General features: G+C 37.4%; 1 protein-coding gene across 5 annotated transcripts in view; it reads right to left on the bottom strand.

The window, feature by feature from the left end:
• Positions 1-26,572, bottom strand: part of TBCK (TBC1 domain containing kinase) — a 243,705-nt gene that overhangs the window by 200,922 nt on the left and 16,211 nt on the right. For 4 of the 5 annotated variants that reach the window (XM_073017536.1, XM_073017533.1, XM_073017535.1 and 1 more), the window contains exons 3-4: positions 25,756-25,828; positions 20,685-20,822 (exon numbers count right to left, since the gene is read on the bottom strand). In XM_073017536.1, coding sequence (XP_072873637.1) covers positions 20,685-20,822; positions 25,756-25,828 — 211 coding nt within the window. The remainder of the gene's footprint in view (positions 1-20,684; positions 20,823-25,755; positions 25,829-26,572) is intronic. The other variant, XM_073017534.1, reaches the window with a different exon arrangement.

Below are 26,572 nucleotides of genomic sequence, written 5' to 3' on the forward strand. Positions count from 1 at the left end.
ACTCCCAATGCAATCCTACCACCTCCCCCCTCCCCACTCCCCGTGATAGGCCCCGGTGTGTGATGTTCCCCTTCCCAAGTCCACCTGATCTCATTGTTCAGTTCCCACCTATGAGTGAGAACATGCGGTGTTTGGTTTTCTGTTCTTGTGGTAGTTTGCTGAAAATGATGGTTTCCAGCTGCATCCATGTCCCTACAAGGCCACAAACTCATCCTTTTTTATGGCTGCATAGTACTCCATGGTGTATATGTGCCACATTTTCTTAATCCAGTCTGTCACTGATGGACATTTGGGTTGGTTCCAAGTCTATGCTATTGTGAATAGTGCCGCAATGAACATACGTGTGTGTGTGTGTCTTTATAGCAGCATGATTTATAATCCTTTGGGTATACACCCAGTAATGGGATGGCTGGGTCATATGCTACTTCTAGTTCTAGATCCTTGAGGAATCGCCATACTGTTTTCCATAATGGTTGAACTAGTTTGCAATCCCACCAACAGTGTAAAGTGTTCCTATTTCTCCACATCCTCTCCAGCACCTGTTGTTTCCTAACTTTTTAATGATTGCCATTCTAACTGGTGTGAGATGGTATCTCATTGTGATTTTGATTTGCATTTCTCTGATGGTCAGTGATGATGAGCATTTTTTCATGTGTCTGTTGGCTGTATGAATGTCCTCTTTTGAGAAATGTCTGTTCAGATCCCTTGCCCACTTTTTGATGGGGTTGTTTTTTTCTTGTAAATTTGTTTGAGTTCTTTGTAGGTTCTGGATATTAGCCCTTTGTCAGATGAGTAGATTGCAAAAATTTTCTCCCATTCTGTAGGTTGACTGTTCACTCTGATGGTAGTTTCTTTTGCTGTGCAGAAGCTCTTTAGTTTAATTAGATCCCATTTGTCAATTATGGCTTTTGTTGCCATTGCTTTTGGTGTTTTAGCCATGAAGTCCTTGCCCATGCCTATGTCCTGAATGGTATTACCTAGGTTTTCTTCTAGGGTTTTTATGGTATTAGGTCTAACATTTAAGTCTCTAATCCATCTTGAATTAATTTTTGTATAAGGAGTAAGGAAAGGATCCAGTTTTAGCTTTCTACTTATGGCTACCCAATTTTCCCAGCACCATTTATTAAATAGGGAATCCTTTCCCCATTTCTTGTTTTTCTCAGGTTTATCAAAGATCAGATGGCTGTAGATGTGTGGTATTATTTCTGAGGACTCTGTTCTCTTCCATTGGTCTATCTCTCTGTTTCAGTACCAGTACCACGCTGTTTTGGTTACTATAGCCTTGTAGTATAGTTTGAAGTTAGGTAGTGTGATGCCTCCAGCTTTGTTCTTTTGACTTAGGATTGTCTTGGAGATGCGGGCTCTTTTTTGGTTCCATAGGAACTTTAAAGCAGTTTTTTCCAATTCTGTGAAAAAACTCATTGGTAGCTTGATGGGGATGGCATTGAATCTATAAATTACCTTGGGCAGTATGGTCGTTTTCACAATATTGATTCTTCCTATCCATGAGCATGTTCTTCCATTTGTTTATGTCCTCTTTTATTTCACTGAGCAGTGGTTTGTAGTTCTCCTTGAAGAGGTCCTTTACATCCCTTGTAAGTTGGATTCCTAGGTATTTTATTCTCTTTGAAGTAATTGTGAATGGAAGTTCATTCAGGATTTGGCTCTCTGTTTGTCTGTTACTGGTGTATAAGAATGCTTGTGATTTTTGCACATTGATTTTGTATCCTGAGACTTTGCTGAAGTTGCTTATCAGCTTAAGGAGATTTTGGGCTGAGATGATGGGGTTTTCTAAATATACAATCATGTCATCTGCAAACAGGGACAATTTGACTTCTTCTTTTCCTAACTGAATCCCCTTGATTTCTTTCTCTTGCCTGATTGCCCTAGCCAGAACTTCCAACACTATGTTGAATAAGAGTGGTGAGAGAGGGCATCCCTGTCTTGTGCCAGTTTTCAAAGGGAATGCTTCCAGTTTTTGCCCATTCAGTATGATATTGGCTGTGGGTTTGTCATAAATAGCTCTTATTATTTTGAGATACGTTCCATCAATACCAAATTTATTGAGAGTTTTTAGCATGAAGGGCTGTTGAATTTTGTCAAAGGCCTTTTCTGCATCTATTGAGATAATCATGTGGTTTTTGTCTTTGGTTTTGTTTATATGCTGGATTACGTTATTGATTTGCGTATGTTGAACCAGCCTTGCATCCCAGGGATGAAGCCCACTTGATCATGGTGGATAAGCTTTTTGATGTGCTGCTGAATTCGGTTTGCCAGTATTTTATTGAGGATTTTTGCATCGATGTTCATCAGGGATATTGGTCTAAAATTCTCTTTTTTTTGTTGTGTCTCTGCCAGGCTTTGGTATCAGGATGATGTTGGCCTCATAAAATGAGTTAGGGAGGATTCTCTCTTTTTCTATTGATTGGAATAGTTTCAGAAGGAATGGTACCAGCTCCTCCTTGTACCTCTGGTAGAATTCAGCTGTGAATCTATCTGGTCCTGGACTTTTTTTGGTTGGTAGGCTATTAATTATTGCCTCAATTTCAGAGCCTGCTGTTGGTCTATTCAGGGATTCAGCTTCTTCTTGGTTTAGTCTTGGGAGAGTGTAAGTGTCCAGGAAATTATCCATTTCTTCTAGATTTTCTAGTTTATTTGCATAGAAGTATTTATAGTATTCTCTGATGGTAGTTTGTATATCTGTGGGGTAAGTGGTGATATCCCCTTTATCATTTTTTATTGTGTCTATTTGATTCTTCTCTCTTTTCATCTTTATTACTCTTGCTAGCGATCTATCAATTTTGTTGATCTTTTCAAAAAACCAACTCCTGGATTCATTGATTTTTTGGAGGGTTTTTTGTGTCTCTATCTCCTTCAGTTCTGCTCTGATCTTAGTTATTTCTTGCCTTCTGCTAGCTTTTGAATGTGTTTGCTCTTGCTTCTCTGGTTCTTTTAATTGTGATGTTAGAGTATCAATTTTAGATCTTTCCTGCTTTCTCTTGTGGGCATTTAGTGCTATAAATTTCCCTCTACACACTGCTTTAAATGTGTCCCAGAGATTCTGGTATGTTGTATCTTTGTTCTCATTGGTTTCAAAGAACATCTTTATTTCTGCCTTCATTTCGTTGTGTACCCAGTAGTCATTCAGGAGCAGGTTATTCAGTTTCCATGTAGTTGAGAGGTTTTGATTGAGTTTCTTAGTCCTGAGTTCTAGTTTGATTGCACTGTGGTCTGAGAGACAGTTTGTTATAATTTCTGTTCTTGTACATTTGCTGAGGAGTGCTTTACTTCCAATTATGTGGTCAATTTTGGAATAAGTGTGATGTGGTGCTGAGAAGAATGTATATTCTGTTGATTTGGGGTGGAGAGTTCTGTAGACGTCTATTAGGTCTGCTTGCTGCAGAGATGAGTTCAATTCCTGGATATCCTTGTTAACTTTCTGTCTCGTTGATCTGTCTAATGTTGACAGTGGGGTGTTGAAGTCTCCCATTATAATTGTATGGGAGTCTAAGTCTCTTTGTAAGTCTCTAAGGACTTGCTTTATGAATCTGGGTGCTCCTGTATTGGGTGCATATATATTTAGGATAGTTAGCTCTTCCTGTTGAATTGATCCCTTTACCATTATATAATGGCCTTCTTTGTCTCTTTTGATCTTTGATGGTTTAAAGTCTGTTTTATCAGAGGCTAGTATTGCAACCCTTGCTTTTTTTTGTTCTCCATTTGCTTGGCAGATCTTCCTCCATCCCTTTATTTTGAGCCTATGTATGTCTCTGCATGTGAGATGGTCTCCTGAATACAGCAGACTGATGGGTCTTGACTCTTTACCCAGTTTGCCAGTCTGTGACTTTTAATTGGAGCATTTAGTCTATTTACATTTAAGGTTAATATTGTTATGTGTGAACTTGATTCTGCCATTATGATATTAACTGGTTATTTTGCTCGTTAGTTGATGCAGTTTCTTCCTAGCCTCGATGGTCTTTACATTTTGGCATGTTTTTGCAATGACTGGTACCGGTTGTTCCTTTCCATGTTTAGTGCTTTCTTCAGGGTCTCTTGTAAGGCAGGCCTGGTGGTGACAAAATCTCTAAGCATTTGCTTATCTGTAAAGGATTTTATTTCTCCTTCACTTATGAAACTTAGTTTGGCTGGATATGAAATTCTGGGTTGAAAATTCTTTTCTTTAAGAATGTTGAATATTGGCCCCCACACTCTTCTGGGCTTGTAGAGTTTCTGCCGAGAGATCTGCTGTTAGTCTGATGGGCTTCCCTTTGTGGGTAACCCGACCTTTCTCTCTGGCTGCCCTTAAGATTTTTTCCTTCATTTCAACTTTGGTGAATCTGGCAATTATGTGTCTTGGAGTTGCTCTTCTCAAGGAGTATCTTTGTGGCGTTCTCTGTATTTCCTGAATTTGAATGTTGGCCTGCCCTACTAGGTTGGGGAAGTTCTCCTGGATGATATCCTGAAGAGTGTTTTCCAACTTGGTTCCATTTTCCCTCACTTTCAGGCACCCCAATCAGACGTAGATTTCGTCTTTTTACATAATCCCATACTTCTTGCAGGCTTTGTTCATTTCTTTTTCTTCTTTTTTCTTTAGATTTCTCTTCTCACTTCACTTCATTCATTTGATCCTCAATCGCTGATACTCTTTTTTCCAGTTGATCGAGTCAGTTACTGAAGCTTATGCATTTGTCACGTATTTCTCGTGTCATGGTTTTCATCTCTGTCTATTCGTTTATGGCCTTCTCTGCATTAATTATTCTGGTTATCAATTCTTCCACTCTTTTTTCAAGATTTTTAGTTTCTTTGCGCTGGGTACGTAATTCCTCCTTTAGCTCTGAGAAGTTTGATGGACTGAAGCCTTCTTGTCTCATCTCGTCAAAGTCATTCTCCGTCCAGCTTTGATCCATTGCTGGCGATGAGCTGCGTTCCTTTGGAGGGGGAGATGCGCTCTTATTTTTTGAATTTCCAGCTTTTCTGCCCTGCTTTTTTCCCATCTTTGTGTTTTTATCTGCCTCTGGTCTTTGATGATGGTGACGTACTGATGGGGTTTTGGTGTGGGTGTCCTTCCTGTTTGTTAGTTTTCCTTCTAACAGTCAGGACCCTCAGCTGTAGGTCTGTTGGAGATTGCTTGAGGTCCACTCCAGACCCTGTTTGCCTGGGTGTCAGCAGCAGAGGCTGCAGAAGATAAAATACTGCTGAACAGCGAGTGTATCTGTCTGATTCTTGCTTTGGAAGCTTCCTCTCAGGGGTGTACTCCACCGTGTGAGGTGTAGGGTGTCAGTCCGCCCCTAGTGGAGGATGTCTCCCAGTTAGGCTACTCAGGGGTCAGGGACCCCTTTGAGCAGGCAGTCTGTCCATTCTCAGATATCAACCTCCGTGTTGGGAGATCCACTGCTCTCTTCAAAGCTGTCAGACAGAGTCGCTTGCGTCTGCAGAGGTTTCTGTTGCTTTGTTGTTGTTGTTGTTGTTTAGCTGTGCCCTGTCCCCAGAGGTGGAGTCTACAGAGACTAGCAGGCCTCTTTGAGCTGCTCTGAGCTCCACCCAGTTCGATCTTCCCAGGGCTTTGTTTACCTACTTAAGCCTCAGCAATGGCGGGTGCCCCTCCCCCAGCCTCGCTGCTGCCTTGTGGTTAGATCGCAGACTGCTGTGCTAGCAATGAGGAAGGCTCTGTGGGCGTGGGACCCTCCTGGCCAGGTATGGGATATAATCTCCTGGTGTGCCCGTTTGCTTAAAGCGCAGTATTGGGGTGGGAGTTACCCGATTTTCAGGTGTTGTGTGTCTCAGTTCCCCTGGCTTAGGAAAAGGGATTCCCTTCCCCCTTGCGCTTCCCAGGTGAGGCAATGCCTCGCCCTACTTCAGCTCTGGCTGGTCGGGCTGCAACAGCTGACCAGCACTGATTGTCCGGCACTCCCCAGTGAGATGAACCCAGTACCTCAGTTGATAATGCAGAAATCACCTGTCTTCTGTGTCACTCGCACTGGGAGCTGGAGACTGGAGCTGTTCCTATTCGGCCATCTTGCTCTGCCCCTCGCTACATACATTTCTTAATGCGTGTATAGCCCCCATCATCCTTTCTCTTCCAATAATAAGTTCATAGAAAGAAGTCATCAACTTAATTTCTCTTGATGCTGATGACAATTTTTTTTTCAACTAAGAAAATATCTAGGCTTACTCAGCTCCAAAGTCACTGTTTATTTAATTATTATTATTATTTTTTTTGGAGACAGAGTCTTGCTCTGTTGCCCAGGCTGGAGTGCAGTGGTGTGATCCCGGCTCACTGCAAGCTCTGCCTCCTGGGTTCATGCCATTCTCCTGCCTTGGCCTCTTGAGTAGCTGGGACTACAGGCGCGTGCCACCATAATCGGCTAATTATTTTTTTTTTGGTATTTTTAGTAGAGATGGGGCTTCACTGTGTTAGCCAGGATGGTCTCGATCTCCTGACCTCATGATCCGCCTGCCTCGGCCTCCCACAGTGCTGGGATTACAGGCGTGAGCAACCTCGCCCAGCCTATTTAACTTTTAACTACAGTTAAAGGTATATTGCATATAGCAAAGATGTAATGGAATATAAGCAAAGCAAACCAATCGCGTGAATAAGTACAGGGTAAAAGTTTAAAATTTAAATCCCAATTATGGATTCACTTCAGTGAATAGTCTAGTAGGTCCCATTGAATGACCTGATATTTCTACCTGCCTACAGTAACAGTTAAAATAACAGCAATGATAAAGATAACCATATCACAACTACTACTTTAATAGCCCTTTAATAGGTCCATCAACCTTTTGTAATACACAGATTTTTAAGTCACAAACTTTGTGACTAAATTAAAGACTCCATCTGGAGAAATGGATGAAAATTCAACCCTTGGCTTTACAATTATAACAACAAAATGTAAAAGGAATACAACTTAAGATGAAGTTCCTCTTGAAAAGATCTGATATTAACTGGGGTATCTAAATCTTAGACATAATAAATTTTTATATAAATCATATGAGATATATGCCTCACAGCAATGACTTTGAAACAGCAAAATAAAACTTTTTTTCCTGACCTCTTTTCTAAAGAAAATGAACTTTGTTTATATGGGCAGCAAGCAGAATGAAATCTAATAGAAAATCTTTTCTGCATTTGAAATAATATTTTTAGAGTATGTGTCTTTTGTTTATTTGCTGGTTAGCTTGTCTGAAAGGAGGCCCCCAAAAAGATTTGTGCACATCCTAACCCCTGGCACTCTGAATGTTACCTTACTTGGAAAAAGGGTGTTTTCATTTGAGAAAATCATCCTGGATTATCCAGGTAGGCTCAAAATCCAATGTTGAGTGTTCTTATAAAAGGGAGACACAGAGATGAGAAGACACACAGAGAAGGTGATGTGAAGACAGGGGCAAAGATTGAAGTGATGTGGCCACAAGCCAAAGAAGCCAAGGAATGCCAACAGGCACCAGAAACTGGAAAAAGAACAGAAGAATTTTTACTGAAAGCCTCCAACGGGGGTGTGGTCCTGCGAACATAGTAAGTTTTCTGAATTCTGGCCTCCAGAGCTGAGAGAGAATAAACTTCTGTTATTTTAAGCTATCTAATTTGTTGCAGTAGCCACAGAAAACTAATAAAATGTTCCAACTTTCTATCACATGTTTGGTCTTTCGAAATAGCCCCCATCCTGAAGCTAGAGGCTTTCAAGTGTCACCTCATCAGAATACTCAGTTATGGCTTAAAGGAGCCATCATGAATAACAAGACAATCCTATTACTCAGGAAATTCCAACGGTTTTTGAAGCTCTGGGCCAGGAACTTGGGGCAAAGAACAATACATTCTTGATTGTACTATATTAGGGAAACGCAAACAAAAACTACAGTGAGATACTACTTCATACCCACTAGGATGTCTACAATCAAAAGACAAAAAATAACTAATGTTGGCAAGGATGTCAGGTAAATGGAATCTTTGTGCATTGCTGGTGATATAAAAAGTGGGAGGGCTATTTTTGGAAACAGTTTGTCAAAAAGGTAAACATAGAATTACCATTTGACCTAGAAATTCCATTCATATATATATATATATATATATATGAACTAAAAACAGGTATTCAATCAAATACATATGAATGTTCATGGCAAAATTAGTCATAACAGCCAAAAGGTAGAAACAATCCAAATGTCCATCAACCCATAAATGAATAAACAAACTATGGTACAGACATGCAGCAGAAAATTAGTAATAAAAACAAATGAAGTATTAATACATGCTATAACGGATGAACTTAAAAACTTTATGCTAAGTGAAAGAAGCTAGGCACAAAAAAATCACATATTGTATAATTCCATTTATATGAAAAGGTCAGGGTAGGAAAATTCATAGGGGCAGAAAGTGGATTAGTGGTTTCCAGGGGTGGGGAGAGAGAATGGGAGGGACTGCTCATTCTCTTTTGGAGTGATGAAAATGTTCTGGAATTAGATAATGGTGACAGCTGTACAATCTTGTGAAGCGGCTCTTTAAGAGCCACTGAATTTTCCATTTCATAACCATGAATTTTTAACAGGTGAATTACATCTCAATTTTAAGAATTCAAAATCAGCTGAGCATGGTAGCACAGGCCTGTAATCTCAGTGCTTTGGCAGGTCAAGGTGAGAGGATCACTTGAGCCCAGGAATTCAAAACAAGCCTGGGCAACATAGCAAGAGCTCATCTCTATCAAAAAGTTTTAAAGGAGGTGGGTGTGGTGGTATGTGCCTGTAGTGCCAGCTACTTGGGTGAGGCAGGATTGCTTGAATCCAGGAGGCGGAGGTTGCAGTGAGCTGAGATCATGCCACTGCACTCCATCCTAGGCAACAGAGCGAGACTCTGTCTCCAAAAAAAAAAAAGTTCATGAAACGAAATAGTAAATAAATATATAATTAAATGCAAAATAATTTTTTCTTCATTTCTTAAGGTCTTCAAAGAAACTTTAATGCCAAAAATAGTACAGATATATGGTGAAATTTATAATATATGCAAAAGTAAATATAAAATGTATAACAAAACTATCCAAAAGATGAGAGGAGTAAACAGAAGTATGTCATTATAAGATTCCTATTTTATATGTGAATGGGTATAATTAACTCATAAAACACTATGATAAATTTTAAGGATGCATAATGTAAACTCTATTGCAATGATCCAAAATACAAAATATAGCTAAGAAGCAAAGAAGATAAAAGACAAAATAAAATGAAACAACAAAAAAAACCTCCGAGTCTCTTGTAGCCTAACCCCAAACGCTTATTTAGTTGTAATCCTTCTACCCTCACACTTTATTGTTTATTAACTCAGTAGTTTCTGCCCTTCAGAGAATTCCCAATAGGAAATTAGACTAGTTAATTTAATGAATATAGACCTTTTCTGTACCTTTTATGGATACAGACAATACCAAAAAATAAAATTCAAAATGTTCCTTTGAAGTCAGGGCAACTCCTAATTACTAATCTCCTACCTGAGTCAGTTTACTGAAGTTTCCTCACTAGCTGAAGGAATTGATTGAATACAGAAAATATAGTGAGTAAACGAACCCTGTAACAATTCATCACTGAGGTTATACACAGATGATTTTAAAAATGTTTTTAATTTTAATTTTTGTGCATATACAGTAGATATAAATATTTATGGGGTATATGATATATTTTGATAAAGGCATACAATGTGTAATAATCATATCAGGATAAATGGGGTATCCATCACCTCAAGCATTTATCCTTTATTTGTATTAGAAACAATCCAATTATACTATATCAGTAATTTTAAGGTGTACAATAAATTATTGTTGACCATAGTCACAATGTTGTGCTATTAAATACCAGATCTTATTCATTCTAATTATGTTTTTGTACTGACTGACTATCCCTATTTCATCCCCATAGCCCCACTACCCTTTCCAGTCTCTGGTAACCATCCTCTCTATCTCCATGAGTTCCAATAAATAGGTGAGAACATGTGAAGTTTGTCTTTCCGTCCCTGGCATATATCATTTAACAAAATGACCTTCAGTTCATTCTATGTGGCTGCAAATGACAGTATCTAATTCTTTCTTACAACTGAACAGTACTCCATTGTGTATATGTACCATATTTTCTTTACCCATTCATCTGTTAATGGACAGTTAGGTTGCTTCCAAATCTTGGCTATTGTGAACAGTGCTGCAACAAATATGAGAGTGAAGATATCTTTTTGATATACTGATTTCCTTTCTTTTGGGTATATACCCAGCAGTGGGACTGTTGGATCATAAGGTAGCCTTATTTTTAGTTTTGTTGAAGAACTTCTAAACTGCTCTCCATAGTTATACAAATTTACATTCCACCAATAGTGTAAAAGGTTTCCTTTTCCCCACACCCTCGCCAACATTTATTCTTGTCTCTCTTTTGGATTAAAGCCATTTTAACTGGAGTGAAATGATTATCTCAATGCAGTTTTGATTTGCATTTCTCTGATGATAAATGATGTTCAGCCCCTTTTCATAAGCCTGTGTGCCATGTGTTTGTCTTCTTGTGAGAAATGTCTACTCAAATCTTTTGCCCATTTTTATTGGAATTATTAGAATTTTTTCCTATAAAGTTATTTGAGCTTCTCATATAATGTAGTTATTAGCCCCTTGTCAGACAGTTTACAAATATTTATTCCCAATTTGTGAGTGTCTCTTCCCTTTTTTTATTGTTTCCTTTGCTATGCAGAAGCTTTTTAACTTGATGTGATGCCATTTGTCCACTTCTGTTTTGGTTGTCTATGCTTGTGGGGTATTACACAAGAAATCTTTGCCCAGACCAATGTCCTGGTAGAGTTTTCACCAGTGTCTCCTTGCAGTAGTTTCATAGCTTGAGGTCAGATTTAAGCCTTTAATCCACTTTGATTTGAATTTTTGTTTATGTTGAGAGAGAGGTCTAGTTTCACTCTTCTGCATATAGAAATCCAGTTCTCACAGCACCAATTACTGAAAAGATTTCCCTGTCCTCAATTTACGTTCTTGATGCCTTTGGCAAAAATGAATTCATTGTAAATGTAAGGATGTGTTTCTGGTTTCTATATTGTGTTCCATCAGTATATGTGTCTGTTTTTATGCAAATACCATGCTGTTTTCGTTGCTCTGTAGCATAATTTGAAGTCAGGAAATTTGAATCCTCCAGTTTTATTCTTTTTGCTCATGATAGTTGTTGTTATTCTGGATCTTTTTGGTTCCATATAAGTTTTAGGATTGTTTTTTCTATTTCTGTAAAGAATGTAATTGGTATTTTGATAGAGAATGCATTAATTTGTAGATTGCTTTGGATAGTATGAACATTTTAACAATACTGATTATTCCAATTCATAAACATGAAATATATTTCCATTTTTGTATCCTCTTTATTTCATCAGTGTTTTATAGTTTTCATTATAGCAATCTTTCACCTCATGATTAAGATAATTCCTAAGTATTTATTTGTAGCTATTGTAAACAGAATTATTTTCTTGATTTCTTCTTCAGCTTGTTTGCTGTTGGCATATAGAAATGTAACTGATTTTTATCTTTTGATTTTGTATCATGTAACTTCACTGAATTCATTTATCAGTTCTAATTCTTTTTTTTTTTTTTTTTTTTTTTTGGTGTAGTCTTTAGTTTTCTCCAAATATAAGATCATATTACCTGTCAATAAGGATAATTCAACGTCTTCCTTTCCAGTTCACACGCCCTTGATTTCTTTCTCTTATCTAATAGTTCTACCTAGGACTTCTAGTACTATGTTGAATAACAGTAGTGAAAGTTGGTATCCTTGCCATGTTCCAGATCTTAGCAAAAAGGTTTTCAGTTTTTCCCCATTCAGTATAAGCTATTAACAGCTGTGGGTCTGTCATATATGGCTATTATTATGTTGCTTCTATCTCTAGTTTGTTAAGGGTTTTTTACCATGAAGGGATATAGAATTTTATCAAAGACTTTTTCAGCATGAACTGAAATGATCACATGGTTTTTGTCCTTCATTCTGTTGATACTATGCATCACGTTAATTGATTTGCATATGGTGAACCATCCTTGCATCCCTGGGATAAATCCCACTTGATCATAATGAATGATCTTTCTAATGTATTGCTTGCTAGTATTCTGTGGGGGAGTTTTGCATCAATGATTATCAGGGATATTGGCCTGTAGTTTTCTTTCTTTGATTTGTCTTTTTCTGGTTTGGGTATCAGGGTAATACTGGACTCATAGACTGAGTTTGGAAGTATTCTTTCCTCCTCTATTTTTCAGAACAGTTTGAGTACAATTGGCACTAATTTTTCTTGAAAAGTTTGGTGGAATTCAGCAGTAAAGTCCTCTGGCCCCGGGCATTTCTTCTGGCCCCGGGCATTTCTTTGCTGGGAGACTTTTTATTACAGCTTCCATCTCATTACTTGTTATAGGTCTGTTTAGGTTTTGGATTTTTTTCATGGTTCAATCTTGGTAGGTTGCATGTGTCTAGCAATTTATCAGTTTCTCTTAGATTTTCCAATTTATTGGCATAGAGTTGTTCATAGAAGCCTCTAATGATCTTTTGAATTTCTGTGGTTTCAGTTGTGATGTGTCCTTTCTCATTTTGGATTTTATTATTTAGATCTTCTCTTTTTTGTCTTACTCTAGCTGAAGGTTTGTAAATTTTATCTTTTTAAAAAAAACAAACTTTTCATTTCACCTTTCTTTTGTATTATTTCATTTGTTTCTATTTCATTTATTTTTACTCTGATCTTTATTATTATTTTTTTCTTCTACTAACTTTGGGATTGGTTTACTCTTGCTTTTCTAGTTTTTGAATAAGCATCATTATATTCTTTGATTTTTTTAACTTTTTTGATGTAGATGATTATGGCTGTAAACTTCCCTTTTAATACTGCTTTGGCTATATTCCACATGTTTTGGTATACTGTGTTTCCATTATCCATTCCATTATTGTTTCAAGAAATTTTTCAGTTTCCTTCTTCATTTCCTTATCGACCCCCTGGATTAGTCTGTTCTCACATTGCTATAAATACCAAGACTGGGTAATTTATAAAGAAAATAAGTTAGATTGATTCACAATTCTGCATGGCTGGAAAGGCCTCAGGAAACATACAATCATGGCAGAGGGAAGCTCTTCACAGGGCAGTAGGAGAGAGAACGCTTTGAAAACAGAGAGAAACACATGACAAGAAACGTAGATGGCCTGTAGGAGCTGACAGCAGCACTCAGTCACAGTATTCAAGAAAATAGATCTCTCAGTCCTAAAATTAATTGTGAGGAACTAAATTCTGCCAACAACCTGAATCAGCTTAGGAAAGAATTCTTCCCCAGAGCCACAAGAAAAGAAATTGAGAGTTCATTCCCTCTAACCATATAATTTTCTTTTTTTTTAATATTTATTTATTTATTTATTATTATACTTTAAGTTCTAGGGTACATGTGCACAACATGCAGGTTTGTTACATATGTATACCTGTGCCATGTTGGTGTGCTGCACCCATCAACTCGTCAGCACCCATCACCCAACAGACACATGAAAAAATGCTCGTCATCACTGGCCATCAGAGAAATGCAAATCAAAACCACAATGAGATACCATCTCACACCAGTTAGAATGGCAATCATTAAAAAGTCAGGAAACAACAGGTGCTGGAGAGGATGTGGAGAAATAGGAACACTTTTACACTGTTGGTGGGATTGTAAACTGGTTCAACCATTGTGGAAAACAGTATGACAATTCCTCAAGGATCTAGAACTAGAAGTACCATATGACCCAGCCATCCCATTACTAGGTGTATACCCAAAGGATTATAAATCATGCTGCTATAAAGACACATGCACACGTATGTTCATTGCGGCACTATTTACAATAGCAAAGACTTGGAATCAACCCAAATGTCCATCAGTGACAGACTGGATTAAGAAAATGTGGCACATATACACCATGGAATACTATGCAGCCATAAAAAAGGATGAGTTTGTGTCCTTTGTAGGGACATGGATGCAGCTGGAAACCATCATTCTCAGCAAACTACCACAAGAACAGAAAACCAAACACTGCATGTTCTCACTCATAGGTGGGAACTGAACAATGAGATCACTTGGACTCGGGAAGGGGAACATCACACACCAGGGCCTATTATGGGGAGGGGGAAGGAGCGAGGGATTGCATTGGGAGTTATACCTGATGTAAATGACGAGTATAATTTTATTTTCAAAAAACATTTCTAGGAATATCATAAAGAAATTCATATTTGTATCACACTTTCACCAAAATTCATTTGTTTGAGAAATAAAATTGTAGCGCATGATTAAAAGAACAATAATAGGGAAACATTCAAACTGCATGACTAACCTAAAAATAAAATTAATTCATTCAATAGTCCATTTGACACACATTTACTAAATGGAAATTTTTATACTTACAATTTTAGGAGACAATAAATTACAGTATGTATGTCAAAAACGTTAATTAGAGAAGATAAACAATTCCTTCCTTAATTCTATAATTGTGGGCAAACAATTACAAGCCTGAAGGGGGGAAAGATGTCTTACTACTAGAGGGTTACAATGTAAGACAGGCATTTGGAGGAGGAAAATATAATTTTTGCTTTGGTTGAGAAGAAGAGTATGAAGGGAAACTGTAAGATGTATTACTTGAAGAAGAAGTGTTGTACATTGTGCTAAAGACTGGAGATAACAGCGTTGGGCAAAAAGACAGTTCAGTTTTTATGGTATATTTCAAAATTTTGGCATTTGCTCTCCTCAACTCAATGTATATTAGGAATAATGAAAACTAATTGCACAATTTAGGCACACTGGAAATAATAAGAAAGTTAGAGAGTAATATTTAGAGAAGCAGTAGTAGTAATTAGAGTTATTTAATTAGAGAGTTAGATTGAAGTCAGATCCTATGCTAATAAGATGCCTTTTCCTCGGCGGGGAGGGGAAAGGAAATGGAGAACCTCCAAGTGTTTTTGAACACAGAATGGACTGATCTTCAAAAATATTAATATAGCAGAAAAAGTGGGAGGACTGAAGTATGGCTAAAGCCAGGAAGACCAGTTAGAACATTACAATGCAATAGTCAAGCTGTTTGTTAGTGAAGATTTAAACTAAAGAATGTATAGGACAGGGATATGTGAGAACTATTGCCAAGGTTGTATTAACAACACTTGGCAATTAGTAAGATAAAAGGTACAAGAGAGGCAGAAAGCAAAAGTCTGTTGCAAGATAACGAGCCTAAATATAGAGCATCTTTCGTTATTATTTTCCTTCTTTGAACGAAACATGTAAAACAAGAAGAGAAATATAGATCAGTTATATAAATCTCTAATTCACATGACTTCACTACCATAATTTCAAATGCATTTTGAAACTAGGGTCCTTAAAAGTAAAAAGATATGAAAGCCTCAACATGCATCATCAGTTTATATTATAAAATATCTAATATCTATTTCTGATTACTACAACCTGCAGCTCATTATTCAACTCTGGACCACATTCCAGAATGTGTCCAAATTCTTTTGAGTATCTCATTCAGTGAGTACGCAATGTTTTACTAGGGGAAAATAAAACTTACTAATTTGAGTAAGTCAGATCATGTTTTCCATCAGGCTAGTAAACAGCTGCAGACATAGTCTGCTTCCCATCAAAATCTTCATGTATAACCTCTGCAATACTAAGGGTATTCTGGTAAATTTTCAAAACCATAACCCTAAAAATGTGACAAACTACATTTTGTTAAAGGAATATGGCTCTACTGCCCACCCTGTATTCACTTGCGAATTTAACACAATGTGGAAACTCTACTACAAGTACCAAAACTCTGCTGAATATCTGTCCACGAGCTACATTTGCTGATACTTTTATAGGTTAAGCAAAAGTACACGCTCTGAATAATTCTAACGCAAAAGAGAAATACTTTCCACACAGCACCTAGACTTAAAAGAAAAACAATTTCCTCATGCCTGCTTTGATAGCAGTGATAAAAGTATATTTGTTTTTTAAATATTATCTGGAAAGCATTTCAAAGAGGAGTTGAGATCCAAATTTCTCCACTTCTTAGTCTCTTGAATCTGGCTTTAGGGTAGCATTAGGTAGATACACAGACACTAAATGTGAGATGACTTCAAACAAATCTAAATGCTATACTTTTTTCTTGAAACCTAATTACTACAGGAGTTTAATTTTATAATTCTATGTTTTCAAAAAATAATTGTGATCATTTAACTTGAACTGAAGAGAAATGTTGGCAAGAATGAACTCTGGCACAGATAACATAAAAGCCACTGGAAAGACAGCAGCTGTCTCAAAATTAATTCCTTATATTAAAGCCTGAATGGATTCTAAAGAAAATGTTGAATATTTTTCTTCTTTAAACCAGGTTAGCCAACTAGCCACACAAAAAACATTACTCTATAAAATACTAACCTGGTAACACCTCATAACACAAACTTATGTTCTGCTTTTATAATATAAATTCTCAAAAGGGTTTTACGGCCATTAATACTAAGAAAGAATGCTTGATTTTCTAGTGAGATCTGGAGCTTCAAGCCAGGCTTAAGTTGTAGTAGCAAATTACTACTATGACATTTTAGTATAATATTGTTTAGTTCAATATTAAATCAGTCATGAAAAAAAGTCAGCAAATTGACACAGACTCTTCTCTAAGTTCCTAGTTTTCATTCCCCTAATCCCTGTCCCACCAAAGATTTAAAATTTTTATCAAATATTTAAAATTTTCTTCAAAATATATATCAAGTAAGATATATGCCTTGAATGATGCTTACGTTTAGAAAATCAACTGCAAATTATGACCAGACAACTGGCAGCTTATGGTTTTGCAACAGTTACAGACAGAGGAATAAGTAAAAATCACAAATGTCAAATTGCAAACCCATCTAAATAGGTTTCCTGTTTACATCAGCCCTTCTTGCAGGTGCAGGTGCTTACTTTTGGTAGTAAAGGAAAGAACTAATTTATAAACCTTAAGAACATCTTCTCACTTTCATAAACAGGTCACAGAATTAATTAAAATTGCAGCACAGCAACTCTACACATATACCTGCACTGTTATTGGAGACTAATGTAATCCAAATATGTGCAAAAGTCAAATCGTTCTCAGCAAAACTAATTTAGATGGATGGACCAGATAACAACTTGGAACTGAACCTAAAAGAATCATTCCTACTAAAAGGCAGTAAGTATTGAACGTTATATTCCAAAATGTACAAAGAAAATACTTTTAGTCTATTACCAGAATAATTTAAAAATAGTACTTTATTTACACAAATGCTTAAATACATCTCACTGGAAAAAATGGAAAGACCTATTAAGGCTACTATATGTTCTATTTAAAATAAATATAGAAAATGTAAATGGCATAAAAGATCATATAAATTTTGCATTTAATCCTATTCATGTTCACATACATCCTCAAAGAATGTGCTTCCATCTATAGTATTTTATCCTCATGAAGACAAATGCAAAAGCACTGAAGAAACTACTGATGTTCATTGCTACAAGATTTGCCATCTTTCAAAGAAAGATAAAAAATGTTAAGCACAGAAATACAGAACTTTTTATGAGCTAATGATTTAATCACACTGGCAAAGCAATATTGATTGTATCCTTATATAATACAATTAGAGTTCAAAAACATTTTTAAAAAGGCTGGGGGGTGGTGGCTCATGCCTGTGCCTGTAATCCCAACATCTGGGAGGCTAAGGCAAGAGGATCACTTGGGTTCAAGACCAGCCTAGGCAACATAATGAAACCCCTGTCTATACAAAAAATAAAAAAATAGCCAGGTATGGTGATGCACACCTGTGATCCTAGCTACTAGGGTGGTTGAGGTGGAAGGATCACTTGAGTCCAGGAGGTCAAGGCTGCAGTAAGCAGTCATCGCACTACTGCACTCCAGCAGCCTGGGTGACAGAGCGAGAACCTGTTTCAAAAAAAAAAAAAGGTGGGGCAGTGGGGTGGAATGGAGTTGATGTAAAACAATGAAAATGGAAATTTATCTTTTGAATCACCAACTTCTTTCACCTCAGTTCCTTTACCAAGTAAAAGAAGGACCATATACAGGCAGAGGGAGAAATGTGGAGATAAGAGACTACCATCCTAATGACCAGAGGACTGCTCTTGTTGTGGTTTATGGGGTCCTCTGGAACTTCGGGGTGTTCCAGAACTTTTAGGAGCACAAGACCATGGATAACATCAATTTTCAGGATGTACAGCAATTCTGATCATAGCTATGTCCATAAAGACCCTATTTAACCTGTGGGACTTCTGGATATTCCCTTAATACTCTACTCCCTATTCTTAGTGTATACTCCTTCCTTTTTTCTACCCCAAATACTTTAAACAAATATGAATAATTTTAAGAACTCTAGCTATTTTTCGGTTAGCATTAATATTGATTTAGCATGTCACTCCTGTTTTGTAGGAGTGTTTTCTCAAAAGTACTTGTATGGTTTCTAAGACATTTGTGGTAGCCACGCTCCATGATGGCCCCCAATGAGCCATGACTCATGAAATTCACATGTGCATTCTTGAGTAATCCTCTCCAACACAGAAAACAGTTAATGGCTGACCTGTGTAAGCTAATAGGATATTGCATTGCAGGAATAACAGTGTGTGTTTGTTAACACTAGGTCACCAAAGGAACTGTAGCTTCCACCTTGTTTTCTTTCCTTAGATTGTTCACTCTGAGATTGTTCACTTCTGAGAGAAGCCAACTACCATGCTTTGAACATATCAAGAGGCCTGTGGAAAGGCCCTCAATGTAGAAAAGAATTAAGCCTCTTGTCAACAACTAGCACCTTCTTTATAAGTAAACCATCTTAGAAACAGATCACTCAACTCCAGTAAAGCTTTTATAACAAATGACTGTAGGTCCAGCTGTTATCTTGACTGAAACCTTGTGAGACCTTGAGTTAGAACCATCTAGTTATGTTATTCCTATGTTCTGACCCAAAAAAATTATATGAGATAATAAATTTTTACTGTTGTTTTAAGCCACAAAGTGTTGAGGTAACTTGTTAAGCAATAACTAATTCATACTATTTCTTCTAAAAACCAAAAAATACAAAAAAGTCAGTGGCTCAAACATCTTCATTAACAATACAATACTGTTTTTCTATGAGGGATTGAGAACTCAAGCCAAGTGAATAACTCAACAACCTTTAAAAAAAAAAAACAACTAAGGTCTGTAATCCCAGAACTTTGGGAGGCCAAGGCGGGAGGACTGCCTTAGCTCAGGAGTTCGCGACCAGCCTGGGCAACACAGTGAAACCCTGTCTGTACTAAAATACAAAAAATTAGCTGGGTGTGGCGGTGTATGTCTGTAGTCCCAGCTACTCAGTAGGCTGAGGCAGGAGAATCGCTTGAACCTGGGAGGCAGAGCTTGCAGTGAGCTGAGATCGCACCACCGCACTCCAGCCAGGGCAACAACGCAAGACTCTGTCTCAAAAAAAAAAATTAAATTAAATTAACATATAATTTACATAGGTAAAATGCATACATTTTCAGTACATATTTCATTTAGTTATGACACACATACACCATATACGTAACATCTGATTAAGATATAAAAATTTTCATCCCCTTAAAAAGTTCCCTCAAGGCCATTGTGAACCAGTTCTTGAATTACCCCTTACTCTCTAACAGAATAAAGCACTGTTTTTCTATCGCTGTAGATAAATACTGATAATCTTCTATGTCTGGCTTCTTTAGTTCAGCATAATATTTATAAGGTTAATTCACATGTTGTATGTACCAGTAGCTCTTTCTTTTTCATTGTTGATTAACATACAGGTTGAGCATCCCTAATCTGAAAATCTACAATCCAAAATGTTCCAAAATCCAACACTTTTTGAGTAACAATGTGACACCACAAGTGGAAAATTCCACACGTAAGTATTCAGTGCAAACTTTGCTTCATGCACAAAATTATTTAAAATAATACCTAAAATTACACTCAAGCTATGTGTATAAGCTATCATTTAAACATAAATGAAGTTTGTGTTTACACTTCAGTCCCATCTACAACACAGCTCACTATGTAAATACAAATACTCCAAAATCTGGGGAAAACAAATCTCAAATCCGAAACACCTCTGGTCCCGGATATTATGGATAAAGAATTCTCAACCTGTACCATGTTTATGCATTCTCTTGTCAATGGACATTTGAGTTCTACCCAATTTAGAGCTATAATGAAGAATGTTTCTGGGAACATTCTTATGCAAATCTTTTTGCATAGGTGGACATGTATTTTTCTGTTCCCTTGGATAAACACCTACACAGAGCTGGGACTACAGTTGAGGTAAATAAAGTACTATAGTACAAAACTTAAGGAGGCCTTATACCTAGGACTGGAATTGCTGGATCATAAAATAGATGTTTCTATAATAATTTAACCTTTTTTATAGCACTGAAGTTTTAAATGTAGACTTGCCATAGGTTCTTCTGTCAAGAAATCTACCATTTAAATAAAGAGCAATAGTAGGCTAAGATATTAGTCTACTAAAATAAAACAAATTACATTTATAAAGACAATTGATCAGCCAGGCACGGTGGCTCACGCCTGTAATACCTGCACTTTGGGAGGCTGAGGCGGGCAGATCATGAAGTCAGGAGTTTGAGATCAGCCTGGCCAATATGGTGAAACCCCGTCTCTACTAAAAATGCAAAAATTACCCGGGCATGATGGGGCACGCCGGTAGTCCTAGCTGCTCGGGAGGCTGAGGCAGAAGAATCACTTGAACCCGGGAGGCGGAGGTTGCAGTGAGCTGAGATTGTGCCACTGCACACCAGCCTGGGTGACAGAGCAAGACTCTGTCTCAAAAAAAAAAAAAAAAAAAGAAAGAAAAAAAAAAGATAATTGATCAACATATTATCAGATATGATGCATACTAAATAAAACATTAAGTTGAGAATAACTTGTTCCACAATGATCTCTTGATCAGTAAAACTCCTTATTCTACAGATAAGGAAAATGACTAAGAGACTTGTCCAAGGTTGCCTAACTAGTAAGGGCATATTGCATCATACACATTGCATTGTAAATGCATATTTTCATCTTACATGTTGCATTGTAAATCTTTACACAAATTTAACCGAGCCTCAACTAAAATATTTTTTCTTACCTAAAGTTGTGGGCATAATTGGTTTTCAATTTTAACATCAACTACCTTTAAAGAAAATTGCTTTTTAGCAGCAGGGGCCTGAAGTTAAAGTGTAAATTTGAACTAGTGAGCAAGGAATAATATATTTATTTATTTATTTAGAGATGGAGTTTTGTTCTGCTGCCCAGGCTGGAGTGCAGTGGTGTGATCTTGGCTCACTGCAAGCTCCGCCTCCTGGGTTCATGTAATTCTCCTGCCTCAGCCTCCTGAGTAGCTGAGACTACAGGTGCCCGCCACCACACCTGGCTAATTTTTTGTATTTTTAGTAGAGACGAGGTTTCACTGTGTTAGTCAGGATGGTCTCGATCTCCTGACCTCATGATCCACTAGCCTGGCCTCCCAAAGTGCTGGGATCACAGGTGTGAGCCACCGCACTTGGCCAAGGGCATGTACTTTGATGAGGTTGATAATTTTAATCATATCCTGCAAAACATTATTAAGTTCAGGTGACATTTTTCAGCTAGCCGGCATTTCTCTATGGATGACACAGTGCCTAGACTCACATTTAGAAGCAACCTTTTTGACCTGTGAAGTGAAACCAGAAAGCCGTCCAGTCATGGCAGCCACTATGTCTGTGCATATACTGACGTAAAGTGACCAATTCAGTTTTTCTGATATTTAATCATTCAGAGACTTGAATAGTTCTGCAGCTGTGGTGTTTGTTGACAACAAAAGTGCACATAACATATCCTCATGCATATCCTCCTGAAAAATATATTGCACAAAAGCAAGCATTGTTGCATTGTTGTCAACATCGGTCAACTCATCAACCTGGATTGTGTACCATGGTGACTCATTAATTCTAGCAATTGTGCCTCAGTATCCTCTGTTATTTCATCAGTTTGTTTAGTTATAGTGCTAGCTGAAAGAGGAACACGTGCTACCTTTTGAACGGCATCCTCTCCTAAAAGGTCATGACAGATGTCCTTAGCAGCAGGCAGTATCAAATCTTCACCGATAGTAAAGGGCTTCTTAGCTATGTGGTTAGTCATTAAGAATGATGCTCTTAGTGTCAACACATTTGATGAAGTAGTGGCTTTCAATAATTACTTCTATTCTTTATGATCATGTTTTTTTCTTTTGAAAAACTCCAAAGACTTGTCTTTTAATACAGGCTGCTTGGTCTCCATGTGGCAAAGCAGTTTTGAAGGTTTTATGGCTTCATTGGATAGCTGGTCGCCACATATACAAAGCAGACTTGGAGAATGTGAATCACCTGTTGCAATGAACCTATAATTTAAGTAGGACTGTTGGTATTTTCTTTTAAATGAAGCTTCTTTTTGTTGGCAGTCTTAGAGTCTTCTGCTGTCTCGTCATTGAGTCTTTCCCCCTTTTTAAAGAAGGTCTCCAGTGATGTTTGGTTTTTACTCATTGTGACTAGGGGTTAGCTTGTAGGCTCATCAAAATTGTGACTGAGACAAGTGTGCCGTGCAGGAAGGAGGTGCAGATAGAAGTGATAAATAAAATAATGGGCAGGCCATGTGCAGACTGAAATAAATGTTGCATTTTGACTTAAAGCCTACCACCAGATGCAGCTGTACAACTGAAGTACATCAACTCACTTGCCACTCTAAAGCCTGCCACCAGATACAGCTTAACTGTCACTTGCTTCTCACTGACAGGGTTTTGATGAGTCCGCAAGTAATTGATTTATTATGGTCTCTGTGCAATCAAACCTCTGTATTAATGTTAATCTGTATTTGCAGCCACTCCCCAGCACTAGCTTCACTGCCTCTGCTCCACCTTAGATGATCAGGCATTAGATTCTCATAAGGAGCCCACAACCTTGATCATTCACATGCATGGTTCACAGTAGGGTTCGTGCTCCTATGAATATCAGTGCTGCTGCTGATCTGACAGGAGGCAGACAGCTCAGGTGGTAACGCAGCGATGGGGAGCAACTGTAAACCCAGATGGAGCTTTGCTGGCTTGCCTGCTGCTCACCTCTTGCTGTGTAGTCCTAGGTACAGGGCCTAGGACTAGTCTGTGGTCTGGGGTTTGAGAACCCCTGATGTACACTATAGCCTTACATCCTTTAGAAAAGTCTAATCTGACTATAGGTAAGAATAACTTTTATATGTATTTAGAAATAGTTTAACCTTATTTAATAAATGTGTTTTTATAGTTATAATTTTTATAATGTCACCAATCTTTGAGTTTTATTTAAAAGAATATATTATTCCAGCCGGGCGCGGTGGCTCATGCCTGTAATCCCAACACTTTGGGAGGCCAAGGCGGGTGGATCACGAGGTCAGGAGATCGAGACCATCCTGGTGAACACGGTGAAACTCCATCTCTACTAAAAATGCAAAAAAATTAGCCAGGCGTGGTGGCGGGAGCCTGTAGTCCCAGCTACTCGGGCGACAGAGCAAGACTCCGTCTCAAAAAAAGAAAAAAAAACTCACACCTGTTCACGCAGCTCTGTAAGGAGATGGACACAGAGTACACACGTCTTCTCTTAAACGCAGAAGTTGATGGCTTTCTAAAGGTGAATCGCTGGCCAGAGTTTTGAGTTATGAGAGCTGCTCCAGAGATTTCTTTTAGAAAAATAGTCACCACTGGCAGCACATTTCAGTGACAAAGAATGGGTCAAAAAGCTTGCCTCCTTGTGTGATATATTCAACCTGCTCAACAAACTCAATCTGTCACTTAAGGAGAGAACAACTGTGTTCAAGTCCGCAGATAAAGTGGCTGCATTTAAAGCTAAACTGGAATTATGGGGGTGGTGAGTGAACACTGGGATTTCTGACGTTTCAAACATTAGCAGAGATTTTGAAAGAGGTTGAGCCACGGCCTTCTTTCTCCCAACTGGTGCAGGATTACTTATCTCAGCTTTCAAAAGAGTTTAAACATTACTTCCCAACCACAAAGGACCCTTGAACTGGGAAGGAATAGATCCGCAAGCCATTTGTGAATAAGCCAGGTGAATTGACTTCAACTGTGCTAGAAGAGGATCAACTAGACAATATCAAATCTCCATACATTCTAGATTAAAATCAAGACAGAATATCCCGAGACTGGCACAAAAGCACTGAAAAGCCTGCTTCCATTTCCAACATCCTATCTTTGTGAAGCAGGGTTTTCTGCAGTGACAGCAAACCAAAACAAGATTACAGAGCAGACTGAACATAAGCAACAGACTTTGGGTGTCACTGTCTCCCATAACCCCCAGATAGAACCTTCTAGTTGCAGGAAAGCAAGCTCAGGGCTCCCACTGACTCTACATTATGGTGAGTTGTATAATTACTTCATTATATATTACAATATAATAAAAATAGTAATAAAGTAGACGATAAACGTAATGCACTTGAATCATCCTGAAATCATCCCTCCACCCTCCATCCATGGAAAACCTGTCTTTCACAAAACCGGTCCCTAGTGCCAAAAAGGTTGGGGACTGCTGATACATACATGGTATCTGCATTTTTCATTCCAGAGGCCACTGAAAACCAAATCATTTAAAAGAGCAATAATAGCACTTTTATTCAATTTATTTGTCTTGCTTCTATCAAATTACTACCAATTATTAAGATAAATGTTTTTCTTTCCTTGAAAAAGATTTTTCATCTAGAATATTGTGGTAATGGAAAACTATTAACTAATCAGAGTAACAATATTTTTCAAAACTAGGATGGATAATTATAATTCTATAAACACTCATGGCAAGATGTTTTATTGGTTTAATACAATGTGATTTACACATTAAAAAAGATTTTTGATAATTTTAAGGTCACTTCAGAAAATCTGTGAAGAAGTTAATTTAATAGTATATTTGTAATAAAAGTTTAGACCACATACTTTCCTTGCCAAGAGAGTAAATTTATGGAGTCTTTGCAACAATTGCATTTAAACTGTATCATTAAATTATATCTAAGCTATGATTAGGATTTCTCCCTACTCTTCAATGTGACCTTTATTTAACACAGTTCACTGTGTGCCTAGGAATACAAGTATCCTATTTGAAGTTACCAGGTGTTCCTTTCAGGAAAATAATCCTTTTTTTTTTTTTTTTTGAGATGGAGTCTTACTCTGTTGCCCAGCCTGGAGTGCAGTGGTGCATCTTGGCTCACCACAACCTCTGCTCCCCTGGTTCAAGCAATTCTCCTGCCTCAGCATCCCAGGTAGCTGGGACTACAGGCATGCACCACCATGCCCAGCGCAGTGGCTCATGCCTGGAATCCCAGCACTTTGGGAGGCTGAAGTGGATGGATCACAAGGTCAAGGGTTTGAGACCAGCCTGGCCAAAACAGTGAAGCTCCTCTCTACTAAAAATATAGGAAAATAATCTTAATCCCAGCTACTGAAATGCTTAGTACTAAAAAGGTTTCAAATTTTCATATATCCCCTTTTGAAGTATTTTTTTGAAATATTTCAGAGAATGCCTACATCACAAAAGATGAATACTGGACTATGTTAACATTGAATTCCTATGTAATCTATAAATTAAATTTTCTCAAATGAAAATTTGCACCTACTTTTATCATTAAGTAACAAAAGAAACCAAAACCCTGCAGTTTAAACAAAATGCATTTTTGTTTGCCAAGTTCTGTTTTTCATTTAATTGTTCTGATACTCTACAGTACCTCACAGGTTTCCTTTCTCGAAGCAAGTCTTCCAGACTACGTTCACAATGTTCAGCCACGACCACTAGTCGTTCTGAGTAAAACAAAGCAAACCCATGTTATATTTTATCAATACGACATGTTAAAAACAAAATATTCTCCACTGATGATATTAACATATAACACCCATAACAATATTTTAAAAGAGCTTTTCAAACTCTATATTAACTACATTATTACCAAGTATATAGGATAATAAACATCTAATAAAACAATAACTATTTTTTTATCTTGTATTTTTCTTCCGCTAGAATTTTTCTTATGTCCATCAGGAAAAACAGGCGGAAAGACTATCCTTGGGGAAAAAATAACTCACCCTTCTTCTGACACAGATTAGAAGAAAGAAGTAAAAGATTAGATTAATATATAAAGAATTTTGAAAGAAGGGGAAAGTAAGGAGCTAGGTACAGATTGCCTGACACTCTGGTTTTAAACACAGATCTTTGAAATTGCATTCAGAAACTTGAAAAAAAGTAGAAATGATCCAAATCATAACTACACAGAAAGAAAATCAACCTAGAATTATTGTTAACCCTTGAACAACGCAGGGGTTTCTTAAAGGTGCCAACCCCCCACACAGTCAAAAATCACCTATAACTTTTGACTCTCCCAAAACTTAACTACTAATTGCCTACCTTTGACTGGAAGCCTTATTGACAACACATAAATAGAATAGTATCTACATTTATTTTATGTATTAATGACGCACCTTTTTATTTTTTTTTCTATATTTCTAGGCTACATGGTTCATCAATGAGTTTTTTCAAATTGTCAAAAA

This window comes from Chlorocebus sabaeus, chromosome 7 (assembly GCF_047675955.1).
Source record: "Chlorocebus sabaeus isolate Y175 chromosome 7, mChlSab1.0.hap1, whole genome shotgun sequence".
Classification (NCBI taxonomy): Eukaryota; Metazoa; Chordata; class Mammalia; order Primates; family Cercopithecidae; genus Chlorocebus; species Chlorocebus sabaeus.